We start from the raw sequence: 17,144 nt of genomic DNA, 5'->3' as shown, positions 1-17,144 counted from the left end.
GCTTTATTCAGTTTCTGAGTTCTTTGGTCGTCGCAGCGCTGAAACGAGAACTTCAGAGGTTTAGTTTAGTGTTTTTATGAAGGTGAAGGACTCTCAGGAGAAAAAGACACAATCTGTGCAGCAGAAGCCAAAAGGTAAAATAATCACTTTACTCGTGTTACAGCACTAATGTCAACATCTGTCAGTTCACCAGTTCACAGGAAACATCTCAACATCTGTCCGATCAATATCTGTGAAATTAGTTTTCTCATGTTCCCCTCAGATAGATGATAGATAGATGATAGATGATAGATGATAGATAGATAGACAATAGATAGATAGATGATAGATGATAGATAGATGATAGATGGATGATAGATGATAGATAGATGATAGATAGATAGATGATAGATGATAGATAGATGATAGATAGATGATAGATGATAGATGATAGATGGATGATAGATGATAGATAGATAGATGATAGATGATAGATAGATGATAGATAGATAGATTGATAGATAGATAGACAATAGATAGATAGATGATAGATAGATAGATGATAGATGGATGATAGATGATAGATAGATGATAGATAGATAGATGATAGATAGATGATAGATAGATAGATGATAGATTGATAGATGATAGATGATAGATTGATAGATTGATAGATAGATGATAGATTGATAGATAGATTGATAGATTGATAGATAGATGATAGACATGATAGATGATAGATTGATAGATAGATTGATAGATAGATGATAGACATGATAGATGGATATATAGATAGTAGTAAGTAAGTAAAACTTTTAACCCTTTTTTAACACAAAGTGCTTTACAGTGACGTTGGGACACAAAAACCATGAAAGACACATTCAAGAAGACACAGACGTCTCACACATACGAACACAGCGAGCGTACAGTCATCACCCAGAGACACACACTTTAATTTATTTTATTTATTTGGCACGTGGTACGGCCAACAGGTTCTGGTTGGAAGACCTAAGTGACTGCTCGGTGGTATACGGGCTTTAGTAGCTCGGATATACACGCAGGAGCTAAACCGTGTAAGACCTGAACTTCACTGGCAGCCGATGCAATGAGGCTAAAACAGGAGTGATGTGGGATCTGCGGTCAGTCCTACTTAAAAAGCAGGATTGAACCATTTTATTGACATGCTGTTCAAATTTCAATTTAGGGTCAAATATAACGCCAAGATTCCTGCGTTAGTTTTGGCATAGGGGGCAAGTGGGCCAATATGCTGAATGATGCCTCCAGCAGTATTTTCAGGGCCAAAAATGAGAAGCTCAGTTTTGTCAGAATTTAACTGAAGAAAGTTGACAGACATCCAGTCCGTTATCATAGCTAAACAGCTGCGGAGAGTGTTTAGGTTGCTAAAATCATCTGGTTTTACAGAAAAATATAGCTGAGTGTCATCTGCATAGCAATGATAGGATGTACAGCCAAGGCGACTGATAATCTGTCCAGCATATACAAAGAGAAAAGAACTGGACCAAGGATCGACCCCTGGGGTACCCCATATAGCAGCGGACTGGATGAGGACACATCGTTACCCACAGAGACTGAAAAACCTCTATTTGACAAATATGACATAAACCATTCTAGAGCTTTCCCTGAGATACCAACACATGTATTTAGTCGATTAATGATGATGGAGTGATCAATGGTGTCAAAGACAGCGCTCAAGTCAAGATGGAGAGTTCCCCCTTATCAGCCTGCATGAGGATGTCATTCATGACTCGTAACAGAGCAGTTTCAGTGGTTTTGACGAAAACCAGATTGAAATTTATCAAAGATAATATTTCTTTCCACAACTTGGAGAAGATGCTCAGCAACAACTTTTCCCAGTATTTTGGAAATGAAAGGTGGGTCTGAAATTGTTTAAAACAGCTGGATCTAGGCCAAGTTTTTTTAGAGGTGGCTTAAACTGATCAGGGACATAACCAGAGGTGAGGGACATGTTTATTATAGTGAGTACAGCAGGGCCAATGACAGGAAGGACCTCCGAAAAGAATTTGGGGGATAAGATAGATAGATAGATGGATGGATGGATGGACGGACGGACAGATAGATGATGGATAGAAGTAGAACAAGTGATCCTCTAAGTTTTCATCCAGCGCCATCAACTGGTCAAAAATACTTGTTTATGAGCAAATACCTGCAAAACTACACACATTCCCATCAGCCTCAGCTGCTAGCATGGCTGTAAGATAATTATTTCATGAAATTATCAGGATCATTAATTCAATTAAAGATTCTTTGGCTTCTTAAATGTGAGTTTGTTGGAGACTACAGGGGAAGAAGATCTATCAGAGCTACAACAAACCATCATTTACATCATTACTTGATCTGCTGAGTATCTTCATGTTGTGTCAGTAGAAGATAACCTGGGTCGGTCCGGGTCAATTCATCACACTTTTGGACGTCGTAGATATGAATGAAACTTGGCCTGCTGATTCAGTCATATAAGAGACCCGTGGAACTGAAACTGCATGTGTCTCTGATCACTATTAAGGGAGATGTGGGCTAACAAAGTTTGAACTAATTAGTGTGCCTCTGACTTTGACTTGTCATATCTCCCTCGATATAAGTCATAGAGAAATGCTTTTCATATCGTTTTAAAGCTCTTTTCCAGCTCTGTTTTACTTTTACCATGTTAACCCCAAAATGAAAGGTAACAGTGTTATGAGTGTTTGTAATCTTGAAAGTTGAATTGTTAAAAAAAAAACGATTTTTTTAAATGGTTGAAATTTTCACCAACGTTAGGTTATAATGTCATCAACACCTCCAGAAGGTTTGGTCTTTGGTTTTTGAGGCGTTGCTGAGATGTCATGAAGTGGCATCACATCACTAATTCCTTACAGTGCTGGTGAACAGCAGTTACTGATAAGTGCATGGTCAAGCACATGCAAAATTACAATGCACTACTTTCTCGATGGGCTCCCAGGCCACTGGATAGTGTGCTCAAAGAAATACAGCATGGGTGTGTGGGAATTTGTACACTCAAATAGCTTAATGATTTTATGGGGAATTATGAGTTATTATTGTGCACAACTCCAACATGAAATTATTCGTCCAGTGACATAACTCATATTACAGCAGGTATAATAACAGGGAAACAGTCCTCCTCGTTGGCCACACAAGAGAGGTCAATTATAATTATGTCATTCATCTTAATTGTAATTTTGCAAGGGTATAGGTCTGTTAAGGTTAAAGTGACTGAGATGCACAAGAAAATACAAACAAGTTCACTTTAGTTACATACACATTTATTACTAATACTACAGCTACAAGTACTAAACACTACGTTTTACAAACAAGAGGGAAACTGGTGCACAAGGCTGTGGCTAGTGAATGATTGTAATGCATGATGCAGAGTTATCTATTGTGTAGTTGGTATGAGAGACCTGATAAACAGATGAGATGACTGTTACCTGAGAAGCAGCGAGTCAAATCAACGGTACAACAGCTTAGTTCTGAATCACCAACTGAAGTAACAAATTCAAGCATCAGGGTTTAAGCACGTTGAAGGTCTTGTAGGAATACTTGCTTGCTCTCTGGGGCGGCTTCTTGTGGAGATGGAGTCTGATGTGCTGGGGTGAGGAGCTGGAGTCTGGATCTGGTAATGATGAGTGAGTCGGCCGGTCCGGACTTGAGAAGTTTCCATAGGAAGAGAGCTCCTGGTTCATGCTCTCCTAGGCTTGATCCTCAACTCATGAGGAGTGAGAGGGTGTGTGTATGTGTGTGTGTATGTGTGTGTGTGTGTGTGTGTGTGTGTGTGTGTGTGTATGTGTGTGAATGGAGCATGGCATATAGTGCAGCATGTCTTGTGCCTTATGCTGGTTTATCCAGTGATCAGTTCTTGGGTCACTCAAGTCCTGAAAATCAAAGTCCACAGTGGGATTAAAGTTGGTGGCAGCTCGTCTCTGTGTGTGATTGGCTCTTAGAGGTGAGTTATGATAACCAATGGTGGGGGTCGTCTATCCAAATGGTACCATCAGTTCATACTGGGGTGTGAATTGGTCTTCCCATCTTGCTGCTCTTGTAGCTTGAAGGATCAGAGGTGGTTTAGGTCAGTGGTCTGGTTTGGTGACCCTGCAGGAGATGGGGGTTCCTCATCTGATCCTTTCTGTGTGCAGGAGGTGGTTTAGATGGTCAGTGAGGAGTTTGGGGCTCTCACTGATATATTATTGGCCAGCATTCCTGGGGTGTTGAAGAAAGAGCAGGTCGGTGTTTAAGGCTTGTGCTGTCTGCCTTTGAAACATGAAGAGACTTTATCCTTCAGGTGGAATCATGAATCTGAAGATAAATGTTAATTCAGTTTAATTGTAAAAGTACTCTTCCCTTAATGTTTGATGTTGACGTGAAGTTTGGAGGCAGTGGCTAAACTCTCAATTTGTGCTCCTTCAGAGCCTTTGATGCAGCAATCGAGTCTTTGCACAACATTGTGTACGTCTGTCCTGTTGCCATCACAGGTTCAACTACTAATTTCAGAGTACTCTGAAGTTACATAGCTCTCATCCATTGTCTGCTGACAGTGAATGTCAGACCCTTTTCAGCTCAATTAAGGAATCACTTGATCAAAGGTTACGTTGTGGTTGCATATGATAATGAGTGGTGGCTGGGATGTGTTGAAGAGACGATGCCCAGCACTGGAGAATTGAGATTGAACTTTCTGCATCCTCATGGACCATCTCCATCATAAACCTTCCCGTATCGCCCTGATACGCTTGTGATGGGCCACCAGGATGTGCTACTGGTAGTTGAACCTGCCAAGTTTCACTAATATCTATGACGATGCGGTCCAACAGTGTGATGAATTGACTCGGAGTCTCTCAGCTGTTATAACTTCAGTCAGAGGTGATGTCTTCAAATGTTTGGATCCATAATTAAATTAAAGCTTTTGGATCCAGCTGCTTAAATTAATATTTGCAGTTTTCCATCATCTTCTCTGAGATAAAAACTGAATGTTTTGGGGTGTTTAAGCATTGAAACAAACAATTTTGATATATATATTTCAATATTAGGCCTCCAGATTATTTCTGATGGACGTATTTTTACTACTTTTGACATTTTATAGACTCAGTTAATGCAGAAAATCTTAGGATGAATGGATATTGAAAATAATAAACAGCCTGCGGTGGAATACAGTAGGAGCTGCTGACTGACAGATACTGTAAGTCTGTATATTCATCAGTTTTTACTCTTTGACATCCCTGCTGAAAGAGAAATAAAGTGAGACAGACGGTATCCGTAGTAACGGACGTCAGTATCATTACATCCCACATGAAGCAGAGTCTGAGCTGATGTCACAAACAGACGTTCAGGCGGAGCATCACTCTGATATTTCCCCTGCTACATAAACTGCTGACAACTGACGGAGGAGAGGAGCTGCCTGATAACTGACGGAGGAGAGGAGCTGACTGATAACTGACAGAGGAGAGGAGCTGACTGATAACTGACGGAGGAGAGGAGCTGACTGATAACTGACGGAGGAGAGGAGCTGCTTGATAACTGACGGAGGAGAGGAGCTGCTTGATAATTGACGGAGGAGAGGAGCTGACTGATAACTGACGGAGGAGAGGAGCTGACTGATAACTGACGGAGGAGAGGAGCTGACTGATAACTGACGGAGGAGAGGAGCTGACTGATAACTGACGGAGAAGAGGAGCTGACTGATAATTGACGGAGGAGAGGAGCTGACTGATAACTGTTGGAGGAGAGGAGCTGCCTGATAATTGACGGAGGAGAGGAGCTGACTGATAACTGACGGAGAGGAGCTGCCTGATAACTGACGGAGGAGAGGAGCTGCCTGATAATTGACGGAGGAGAGGAGCTGACTGATAACTGACGGAGAGGAGCTGCCTGATAACTGACGGAGGAGAGGAGCTGCCTGATAACTGACGGAGGAGAGGAGCTGACTGATAACTGACGGAGAGGAGCTGCCTGATAACTGACGGAGGAGAGGAGCTGACTGATAACTGACGGAGGAGAGGAGCTGACTGATACTTACTGCAAGTGAAACATCACAGGTAAGCTGCTGATCAGAAGGACACTTTCTGCTCTTTTCTTGTCTCATAATGTCAGGACATTATGTTTTTTCAGATTTGGAGAATTTAAATATTTTTTTAATATTTACAACTGCTCATTTAGCTTTGGGTTTCCTAACTAGGGTTTGGGTAGGGTTAGGGTTAGGGTTAAAGTTAGGGTTGGGGTTAGGGTTAGAGTTAAGGTTAGGATAGGGTTAGGGTAGGGTTAGGTTAGGGTTAGGGTTAGGGTTAGGTTAGGGTTAGGGGTAGGGTCAGAGTAGGGTTTGGGTAGGGTTAGGGTGAGGGGTAGGATTAGAGTTAAAGTTAGGGTTAAAGTTAGGGTAAGGGTTAGGGTTAGAGTTAGGGTTTGGGTAGGGTTAGGTTAGGGTTAGGGGTAGGGTTAGAGTTAGGGTTTGGGTAGGGTAAGGGTGAGGAGTAGGGTTAGAGTTATGGTTTGGGTAGGGTTAGGGTAGGATTAGGGTCAGGGTAGGGTTAGGGTTAGGGTAGGGTTAAAGTTAGGGGTAGGGTTAGAGTTAGGGTTTGGAGAGGGTTAGGGTGAGGGGTAGGGTTAAAGTTAGGGTTAAAGTTAGGGTTAGAGTTAGGGTTAGGGTTAGGGTAGGGTTAAAGTTAGGGTTAGGGGTAGGGTTAGAGTTAGGGTTTGGGGAGGGTTAAAGTTAGGGTTAGGTTAGGGTTAAAGTTAGGGTTAGGGTAGGGTTAGAGTTAGGGTTAGGGTAGGGTTAAAGTTAGGGTTAGGGGTAGGGTTAGAGTTAGGGTTTGGGGAGGGTTAAAGTTAGGGTTAGGGTAGGGTTAAAGTTAGGGTTAGGGTAAGAGTTAGGGTTAAGGTTAGGGTAGGGTTGGGGTTAGGGTTAGGGTAGGGTTAAAGTTAGGGTTAGGGTAGGGTTAAAGTTAGGGTTAGGGTAAGAGTTAGGGTTAAAGTTAGGGTAGGGTTGGGGTTAGGGTTAGGGTTAAAGTTAGGGTTAAAGTTAGGATTAGGGTTAAAGTTAGGGTTAGGTTAGGGTTAGAGTTAGGGTTAGGGTAGGGTTAAAGTTAGGGTTAGGGTTAAAGTTAGGGTTAGGTTAGGGTTAGAGTTAGGGTTAGGGTAGGGTTAAAGTTAGGGTTAGAGATAGGGTTAGGGTAGGGTTAAAGTTAGGGTTAGAGATAGGGTTAGGGGTAGGGTTAGAGTAGGGGTAGGGTAAGAGTTAGGGTTAGGGTTAAAGTTAGGGTTAGGGTAGGATTAGGGTCAGGGTAGGGTTAGGTTAGGGTTAGGGGTAGGGTTAGAGTAGGGTTTGGGTAGGGTTAGGGTGAGGGGCAGGGTTAGGGTTAGGGTAGGGTTAGGGTAAGAGTTAGGGTTAGGGTTAAAGTTAGGGTTAGGGTAGGATTAGGGTCAGGGTAGGGTTAGGGTAGGGTTAGGTTAGGGTTAGGGGTAGGGTTAGAGTAGGGTTTGGGTAGGGTTAGGGTGAGGGGTAGGGTTAGAGTTAAGGTTAGGGTTAAAGTTAGGGTAAGGGTTAGAGTTAGGGTTTGGGCAGGGTTAGGTTAGGGGTAGGGGTAGGGTTAGAGTTAGGGTAGGGTTAGGGTGAGGGGTAGGGTTAGAGTTAAGGTTAGGGTTAAAGTTAGGGTAAGGGTTAGGGTTAGAGTTAGGGTTTGGGTAGGGTTAGGTTAGGGGTAGGGTTAGAGTTAGGGTTTGGGTAGGGTTAGGGTGAGGGGTAGGGTTAGGGTTAAAGTTAGGGTTAGGGTAGGGTTGGGGTTAGGGTGAGGGGCAGGGTTAGGGTTAGGGTAGAGTTAGGGTAAGAGTTAGGGTTAGGGTTAAGGTTGGGGTTAGGGTAGGGTTAGGGTTAAAGTTAGGGTTAGGGTAAGGGTTAGGGTTAGGGTTAGGTTAGGGTTAGGGGTAGGGTTAGAGTAGGGTTTGGGTAGGGTTAGGGTGAGGGGCAGGGTTAGGGTAGGGTTAGGGTAAGAGTTAGGGTTAGGGTTAAAGTTAGGGTTAGGGTTTGGGTAGGGTTAGGTTAGGGGTAGGGTTAGAGTTAGGGTTTGGGTAGGGTTAGGGTTAAAGTTAGGGTTAGGGTAGGGTTGGGGTTAGGGTGAGGGGCAGGGTTAGGGTTAGGGTAGAGTTAGGGTAAGAGTTAGGGTTAGGGTTAAGGTTGGGGTTAGGGTAGGGTTAGGGTTAAAGTTAGGGTTAGGGTAAGGGTTAGGGTTAAAGTTAGGGTTAGGGTAGGGTTGGTGTTAGGGTTAGAGTTAGGGTTGGGGTTAGGGTTAGAGTTAAGGTTTGGATAGAGTTAGGGTAGTGTTGGGGTTAGGGTTAGGGTGAGGGGCAGGGTTAGGGTAGGGTTAGGGTTTGGGTAGGGTTAAGGTGAGGGTTAGGGTTTTGGGCCCTCTAGTGGTCATTATGGGGCCCAAAGTGACCCACATATGGGAGAAGTTTGCCTTCAGGGCTTTCTGCCAGAAAGCCTTTCTAACAGAAATCCAACCACTTTCCTCCAGCAGCCAATAGAATCAAACAAGGCTCCAGCCAATGACGTGCCGTTTTCACTTTCACCACATATCCAGCTCTCGACCAACCATCCATAGCTTTCTTCATTGGTAAGTATTAAAGTTATTGAAGTTACACTGTTTATTTAAATACAAAATACTTATTGGTTACTGTGTAGCTAAGCTACTATGTCTGTTATCACTTAAGAGAAAACAAAATCTAAAATATGAAAGTTAACAAGCTAATGTTAGCTTACTTGCTACATTTTTGTAGGAAATGCAAAACTAACATTACTGTCAGCCCCTTAGCAGTCGAAGGCAAATTTAGTTGAAAATTTTCATCCAGTCTGCTGAATCAAGTGTTTTATCACTGGCAGCTAGTGAGATAAACCATCTTTTTCTGAGAAAAGTTAGCAATGTTAGGTAACAATAATATCAGTTGTCTTTCTGCCATAAAGGTTACTGCATTTATCACTGGCAGCTGATAATATCTACTGTATTTCTGTATCTTTGTGTTCACAAATGTGTACATTACCAGCAATGTGTTTGTATATGCAGACTACAAAGTAAAGAAATGTTCTAAATAACAGAATAAATCAGACTGAAGGCAAAAGTCCAGTTTGCAGTTGAATCACCAGGAGAGATGTAAACATCCTCTGTCAATGACTGAAAACAGTTTAACACCAAATATTATATTTCATGACTGAAATTTGTTTAAATTGGTCAAATGATCTTTAGTCCACTGAGGGAGAACTTTAGTTACAATAAAAACTAAAGCTACAATTCCTACACTGTTCATCTGTGGATGTAAACACCATCAAAGCAAAGAGAAAAAAATAACATATCAAGGTCATTTATTTCCTTTATGGAGTTAAACTTAAAACATTTTCTTTTCAGAGTTAAATAGAGTGGAGATGTGTTGCTGGAGTTTCATGCCTGCTCTCTGAGTCTCCAACTGAACCTACTAAGACAAAGAAGACCCCCTCCCTTCAGGGTGGACAAAATATCAGGAACTCTTTTCATTAAAACGCACTGCAGCACACCACCACCCACCACAACCTCAATGATAAATAAGAAGAAATATCACCTTTCTGAAAATGAATTTAATTAATAACATTGTATTTTAATTTACTGGATCTTTGTGCAGTTGATGTACAAATGTATTAATTCTTCATCTTGTTTTTGTCACATGACCTGTCATCAATAAAAGATTTACTCTACTTTTCATTCAACAGTCACGACTTTAGTGACTTCATCCTATAGATTGTGACAAAGGGGATGTCCTGATATGGTTTTATGAAATTTGAGGAATTTTAAACAGTGAATGTGATCTGCAGGCTTTGATTGGATGTAAGGCTGCATGTTGCATGTGGCCTGTGTGTGAGTACTTCCTGCATACTGACAGGATTCATCATTCAGGAAAGTTGATCCAGAGTCGAGCTGTAAACTCTGCCATGAAGGAGGACAAAGACGTTACTACGGCGAAGGGAGGACATTTCGCTTCGTTTGATAACATTAGAAGTGAAGTTAGATGTTTCTGTTGCTTCCCGACTCATTTTTAAAAAGACGAGAGAGAGCAGCTGTGGTCGAGCGAGCTAGAGGGTGAATGAAGAGAGGGAGCGGTGGTAGTGAGAGAGCCGGTGAATCGGATCAATTAAACATTATTTTCTGATTGTTTCACAGCACAAATAAACAGACCCACACCTCCACAACGCCTGATCTGGTCTGAATACTGAGTTTATTCAGAGAAAAAATTCCCAATTACAATAAATTATTTGTTTTTACTGCAGATGTGTTGCATTTAATTACCACCCATGATTCATCCTAAATTTGATTTTAAGAAGGGAAAACATCATTCAACACGTTATTTCTTTAAGTTAGTGGGTATTTATAATTCCCTCCACTTATTTAAGACATTTATCTTTTTAATAGGCTGTTAAGGATGGTGGGGTGGGGCGCAATACACAAGTAAAATTAACTTGATTTCATGAATTGTTGCATTTTTTACTGACAGAATTAAACCATGTTGTGTACACCGTCACTGAAAAATACAAATCAAACAAAAACAATACCACAATGATTTATGATGAATTAATTTCATGGGACCAGTATGAGCTACTGGATGAACCATCTCTTCTAATCATCCAGTAAATTACAAGACAAACTAAATCAATGTACTCTTACACATTACAGCATCTAGACATGAACAAAAATGGGGTTTTTTAGCAGTAATGCTGCAAAATTGTTGTAGTTGTAGAATTTTACTTGTAGTGAAACAGTCTGCAGGATTCTGACTGTTATTATACATATATGAATATGATGACATACAGAGAGGAGACAAAGAGCTGTATAAATAAAGTTTATTATTACACCCATAGTCAATAATAACTACAGCTGTTTCTAAAGCTTCATACATCGGTGATGCTTCATTTTACAGGTGCTTTCATTCATTCAGTAATTTGCAGGTGTTTAACAATGATTTTTGGACATTTATCAGAGAGGATGTGGCAATTAGGTCCCAATGATAAGAAACAACTTTAAAAAGTGTTATGTTGGTCAGGTTGTTTTGTTGTTGTTGTTATTGTTGTTTTTTTACTGACATAAGACACCCAGTGTGTAGTTTTGTGTGTCAAACTAAATAGTGAGCATGTTAGGTTGTTTCTTAAAAACTCTATAATGAGCACATGTCCTGTATATACACACACACACACACACATATATATATATATATAAGATGTATATGCAGACAATATGTTTTCATTGTCTGAAAATAATAAAGTCAAATATCCTACAAAACGTTGTAGGTCAATGCAATAAATAATGTCAGATTGTGTGTGTGTGTGTGTGTTTTCAGGGAGACATGGGACCTGATCTGAACACCTCCGCCTGGCTCCGCCCCTGCACCAACACCTCCTGTCCAATCAGAGCGTCATGCCTGTACAGCACGGCTCAGCTGATCTTCATCGTCATGGCAACCACCTCCCTGAGCGGCATCACCGTTGTGGGCAACATGTTGGTGATCCTGTCCATCAAAGTAAACCGTCACCTGCGGACCATCAACAATTACTTCCTGTTGAGCCTGGCGACGGCTGACCTGATCGTCGGCCTGGTGTCCATGAACCTGTACACGCTGTACCTGGCGTGCGGCTTCTGGCCGTTGGGGGCGGTGGTCTGCGACATGTGGCTGGTGGTGGACCATGTGGTGAGCAGCGCGTCTGTCATGAACCTGCTGATCATCAGTTTGGATCGGTTCTTCTGCCTGACGCGTCCACTCAGCTACCCGGTGCAGCGGACAGGCCGGATGGCCGGGCTGATGATCGCCGCTGCCTGGCTGCTGTCCATCGTCTTGTGGACACCCGCCATCCTCTACTGGCAGTCCGCCGGGGGCAAACGTGTGGTCCGCGATGGAGAGTGTTACACACAGCTCCTCGCCAGCCCCACCGTCACTCTCGGGACAACGCTGCCCTCCTTCTACCTGCCGGCGCTCATCATGATCATTCTGTATGGCCGTGTGTCCGCCGCCAGCCGCAGCCGACTGAGCACGCTCCAATCAGAGCAAGGTACGCTCAGGACATCCAATCCGTCCATTAAAGACTTCCTGTTGAAACGACGCAGCTGGGTGACCAGCGACCCAGGCTCAGAGCTTTCTCAGAACCAGTCAGAGTCCAGCATGCCAACGCCCCGCAGGAACAGGAAACTGTCCAGAAGTCCCTGCGACACTTGCGAGCTGGCAGATTCCTCGCTGTCTCTTCCTCAGCACGTCTCTCGCACCACTGTGCTGCACACCAGCGAAGAAGATGACAAAATGGAGAACGACTCATCGTCCAACACAGAGCTCCACAGAGCAGCCTCGGCAGCGTTCTCCGCCTTCCCCGGCTTCAATTCTCAGGAGCGCAGGAGGCGTCGAGTGATGGCGAGGGAGAGGAGGGTCACCAAGACCATCCTGGCCATCTTGCTGGCCTTCATCCTCACCTGGGCGCCGTACAACATCATAGCCGTCATCGCCACTTTCTGTCATGTCTGCATCCCCAACGTGCTGTGGACCACCGGCTACTGGCTGTGCTACGTCAACAGCGCCATCAATCCCGGCTGCTACGCTCTGTGCAACACCACCTTCAGGAAGACCTTCTGCAGCCTGCTGCGCTGTCGCGGTACCAAGCTGCGACTTTGCTGCAGAAGGAAACTGTAATGACGCTGCCGCAGCAGGAAGCTGCGATGACATCGCTGCAGCTCTCAGTTTCAGCTGAAGGACACGTTTGTCACTGGTCACCTGACAGTCAGTGATGAGACTGTTTCCACAGACTGAGAATGTGTTTGCATTGTTGCAGAACAGAGTCGGGAGGAGAAGCAGCTGCTGGTTTCCTCTCCTGGATGATGTCACCAGACTGCAGCGTCATGTTCTCTTCTTTCCATTTCTTCAGCTTTGTTTCTTAGAACTTTTCCCATCAGTTTGGAACAGCTAATGCCTCCAAAAACTACAATACCCATGAGCATCAGCCTCAGTTGTGAATCAGAGCTGGAACTTCGTTGTATCGGAACACTTCAAAGTTTGATCCAGAGTCTCAAAGTTAAATGATTTGAACAGCTGAATATGAAAAGTGTGAGCTCTGTGATTGGATGTTTGTTCATGAAGTGCACTTTGGGAGTCATAGTTTACTTCAGTTCTCATGTCCAAAGGCTTGTACCTTTTTTTGTTTGTTTTTGTAATCAAAGAAGCAGCAGCAATGATGGAACCTGGAGGCCTTAAATAACTTTACACCAACAGACTTAAGATCAGGGAAGTCATTTATCTAGTTTCCAGCTAACAGCACGACTCTGTGGAGTTTGAGCATGAAGTTCCTGTCAGCCTGTACTTTGAGGTTAATGCTAATAAAGCAAACAATGTCTGCCAGTGTCGTTCTCAGTTCTACCTCCAGGTGGCACCAAAGCGGACACAGAGCGGCTTTAGCATGTATGCTAAAACATGCTAAAAGCTAACATGCATGCTCACTGGGAGAGTTATTGGTTGCTGTAATGATTCCAAACTGGCTGAGATCAAACTGATTCAGCTCAATAATGTCTAAAGTTCAGCTGAAGTTAACTGAGTTGAGTGAAGTGGAGATCTGCCATATTTACAGCCTGATTGGTACAAAATTCCATGTTTGTTTCCCTGCTGAGCTGCAGAGGACAGAAACATAAAGAGACAGTTTGTACTAAAAAGAAACTTTGGAAGATCAACACTTGATTTGTTTAGCTGAGACAGACATTAAAGGACGAGTTCACAGTTGTTTAAGTGAGTCTTAAACCAACAGTCAGTCTTCAAATGAACATTAAAGCTGTGTTTCTTGCTGTAATCATTCCTCCTGTTCATACTGACCATTAGAAGATCCTTCATAATGACCTTACAATGGAAGTGATGGAGGACAAAATCCACAGTCCTCCTTCTGTGCAAACATGTATTTAAAGTTTATGTGAAGCTAATATGAAGCTTCAGCGTCCAAATGAGTCAAATCAAGTAGATATCTTTCAACGTTACAGTCTTTTTAGTGCCAAAGTTCCTCTTTTTGTTACTATACTTCCACCTGCAGCTCAACAGGGAAACACTGTCCGAGAAAACACAAAGAGGGAATTTGATGCTAAAAAGACTGTAAATGTGTCAGATATCCACTTGATATGACTAACTCAGACTGCTGAAGCTGAATAGAAGCTTCACACAGACTTTTAAATGCAGTTTTGCTCACTTATGTCATGAAGAAGAGTTTTAGCAGCAATGAGTTTACATAGAAGGTCAACAGAAAGATATGATTATACTAAATGTGCTTGTAATCCACAACTTTATGTATACGTTTCATAAACATACAGAGACAAGCAGGAGAAAAGAGAGACTGAACACAAGCTTACAGCTAACATCAGGGTAGTCGGTACGTTTGCTGAAGTCACTTCCTGTCTGAACTCACCTGTAGGAAGGAATCTCCTGACAGATACCTGTCAGACAAGGACAGCAAGTACTGTACTGAAGGGTTCATCTTCTTCTTTTAGTGATTTTCTGTTATATATATCCTGTTCTGATGAAGCTGAGAGACTTGAGGTGAACATATATGTAGAAATATTGCCTGTAAGACAAAACCCAGGGTTCGGCTGCTCTGCACAGCTCGTCACGTCCATAAACATGAAGTTGACATTTGGAGTACAGAAGGAGAAAAAGAAGTGAAATCCTACTACTATAGTTTGTTGACGTAGCCTCCGGAGCCGGAGGAAGCTTCCTGAAGCTGACCAATCAGAACAGAGTGGGCTGAGCTTTGCCTTACAGGCAGCATTTCTACATACGTTCACCTCTAGCCTCTCAACTTTGACCATGACATCAGAACAGGATATAAATAACAGAAAGTCACCAGAAGAAGAAGATGCAGCTTCATGTCAGTGTGGTGAGTGTACGTGTTGAAGTGTTGTTGTGCAGGATCATCGTGTATTATTTTGTCCTTCAGAAGAACAATGAACAGACCAAACTTCACCAAAACAATGTACAGTATTTAATTTGTTCTTTTATACAAGTCTCATCTTGCAGCGTCAATAATCCATACTTCAAAAAATAGATTTTATAGAGGAACGTGCCATCACAGATCCATCCAAGCTTCCCAATTTTTACATATTTTAAATGTGTCTAAAAACAAACAGTCCAGAGAGCGACGTCTGGAGCCTGGAGGAGAGTTTTCAGACAGATCAGAACATTTCTTGGATGTTAATTTAAACTTGAGCTACTGTAAAAAGCTTTGAACTAACAGGATTTACTGTTAAACTATCAGCTATGAGGACAGTATTATTCATCTAGAGGGAGGACACCAGGAAAGCTTTCCACACTTAATCAACACAACAACATCAAACTGGAAATACAAGAATCAAAGTGAAAAGGTGGTCGGTGTGTTTTGGAGTCTCTCGGTTTGTTTGTGTTTGATAAAGGAGGAAGACGATTGTTCAGCTGGAGGAAGAGGAGAGAAACCTGCTGCGTCTTCTGCGTCTCGTCTCCGTCCTTCAGTTTGACTTCTTCTCTCCTGGAGGAGGAAGAGGAGCGTTAATTAACATGCTGACATCACTGATCGAAAATTAATCAGGGAGATCAACTTTCATCAGAATGAAACTGTTTACTTTTCTTTATCAGCCTCCTGGACACACGTAGTGATGTTCTGAAATAAACTGCTGTAAAGTTAAAACGTGTCTCAGCTGTTAAAGATGAAGAGATGATGTAATGATACGTTTCAGTGAGTTAACCTGAGCAGGTAAATAAAGAGGAAGTTCAACATGATTTTTCTCCTGATTTTTGTCTTTAAGGCGTCTGAGTGCTTCCTGCCAACACGCTCCGTTCACTATGGTGTTATATTAGAGATGGTTGAGTCCCACTGGTGCAAAGTAACTAAGTACATTTACTCAAGTACTGCACTGATGTACAAGTTGTGAGGTACTTGTACTTTACTTGAGTATTTCCATGTGATGCTACTTTCTACATTTCAGAGGGAAATATTGTACTTTCTACTCCACTACATTTATTTGACAGCTTTAGTTACTTTTCAGATGAAGATTTGACACAATGGATAATATAACAAGCTTTTAAAATACAACACATTGTTAAAGATGAAACCAGTGGTTTCCAACCTTTTTGGCTTTTGACGTCTTACAAAAAGCAGTGTGTAGTCGGGGTCACATTTCACATGTCTATGAGTTGTTAACAGCTCCACCAAATAGTGATTTTTCCCTCTAAACTTCTCACATGCTTTCATTTCAATAAATGTTCAAATGATCCAATATTTCAGCAAAAATCAAAGATTAGAGAAAAAGTCCAAAAACTGAAAACAGATTTGTGTATCAGAACTTTGTTTTTTCTTCTTTCCTCTCCCATTAATCATCTCACCACCCCTCAGAGTTATCTGCTGACCCTTTGGAGGGGCCCGACCCCTAGGTTGGGAACCACTGGACTAAACTAGCTAACTGTATATAAAGTAGTGTAAACTAGCTCCACCTCCAGCAGCTACAACAGTAACATGCTGCTCTAACACTGATGCTTCACTATTAATAATCTAATGATGTCATATATAATAATATATCAGTCAGAGGGACCAAACCACTACTTTTACTGCAATACTTTAACTACATCAAGCTCATAATACTTATGTACTTTTACTGCAATACTTTAACTACATCAAGCTCATAATACTGATGTACTTTTACTGTAGGAGGATTTTTCATGCAGGACTTGCAATGGAGTATTTTTCTGTTGCTGCTTTTACTGTAGTAAAGTATCCGAGTACTTCAGGACACAGCGGTACCTGAGAAGACAAGCTGTGGGAAATAAACTCCCTGCATCGTATTTGCAGAGAGTTCAGCCTTTTTGGAGGAAACCAGCTGAGAACCTCAGACAAACGGATCAGCAGAAACAGTTGACGGCCTTCCATTGGTTGATTTTGCTGCCGATCAAATGTGCCTGCGCTCCTATTGGCTAGTTTTACTCTGTTTTTCTGTCAGACATGAAAAGCTATTAGATATTTAAACTGTGTAAATCTGAATGAATCATGTTGTTTCTATCGACTTCATTTTAAAGCTGAAATCCTGATTGTGTAAAAGGATCCAATCAGAACTCGGCTGCAGCTGCTTGAAATTCAATGTGATTATTATATG

The 17,144-nt window shown here is 42.2% G+C and overlaps 2 protein-coding genes across 6 annotated transcripts in view; one reads left to right on the top strand and one right to left on the bottom strand.

The window, feature by feature from the left end:
• The first annotated feature begins 3,974 nt into the window (after positions 1 to 3,974).
• Positions 3,975 to 14,861, top strand: chrm4b (cholinergic receptor, muscarinic 4b). Of its 5 annotated transcripts, none has more exons than XR_010928530.1 (3): positions 3,975 to 6,038; positions 8,511 to 8,609; positions 9,396 to 11,192. XR_010928530.1 is itself a non-coding variant. In XM_067591041.1 (3 exons), exon 3 carries the CDS (start codon positions 11,359 to 11,361, stop codon positions 12,685 to 12,687), a length of 1,329 nt encoding a protein of 442 aa, XP_067447142.1. In that variant the 5' UTR covers positions 3,975 to 6,038; positions 8,514 to 8,613; positions 11,357 to 11,358; the 3' UTR covers positions 12,688 to 14,861. The 5 variants fall into 5 exon arrangements, 4 of the variants coding, with proteins under 4 accessions (XP_067447142.1, XP_067447140.1, XP_067447143.1 ...); XM_067591041.1 differs by lacking the exon at positions 9,396 to 11,192 and adding an exon at positions 11,357 to 14,861 and having other exon boundaries at positions 8,514 to 8,613; XM_067591039.1 differs by lacking the exon at positions 9,396 to 11,192 and adding an exon at positions 11,357 to 14,861 and having other exon boundaries at positions 8,511 to 8,613.
• Positions 14,862 to 14,984: 123 nt separating this feature from the next.
• mdkb (midkine b) overlaps positions 14,985 to 17,144 on the bottom strand; it is a 10,164-nt gene continuing 8,004 nt past the window's right edge. Inside the window, exon 5 of the mRNA XM_067591043.1 lies at positions 14,985 to 15,526. Within this exon, the coding sequence (XP_067447144.1) occupies positions 15,507 to 15,526 (20 nt within the window). The 3' untranslated portion in view covers positions 14,985 to 15,506. The remainder of the gene's footprint in view (positions 15,527 to 17,144) is intronic.

Source organism: Thunnus thynnus, chromosome 5 (genome assembly GCF_963924715.1).
Source record: "Thunnus thynnus chromosome 5, fThuThy2.1, whole genome shotgun sequence".
Lineage (NCBI taxonomy): Eukaryota > Metazoa > Chordata > Actinopteri > Scombriformes > Scombridae > Thunnus > Thunnus thynnus.
This window is presented reverse-complemented; position numbering and strand designations above follow the sequence as displayed.

Excerpts from the sequence above, each read along its gene's own strand:
- chrm4b (XM_067591042.1), top strand. The coding sequence starts at position 11,359 with ATGGGACCTGATCTGAACACCTCCGCCTGGCTCCGCCCCTGCACCAAC.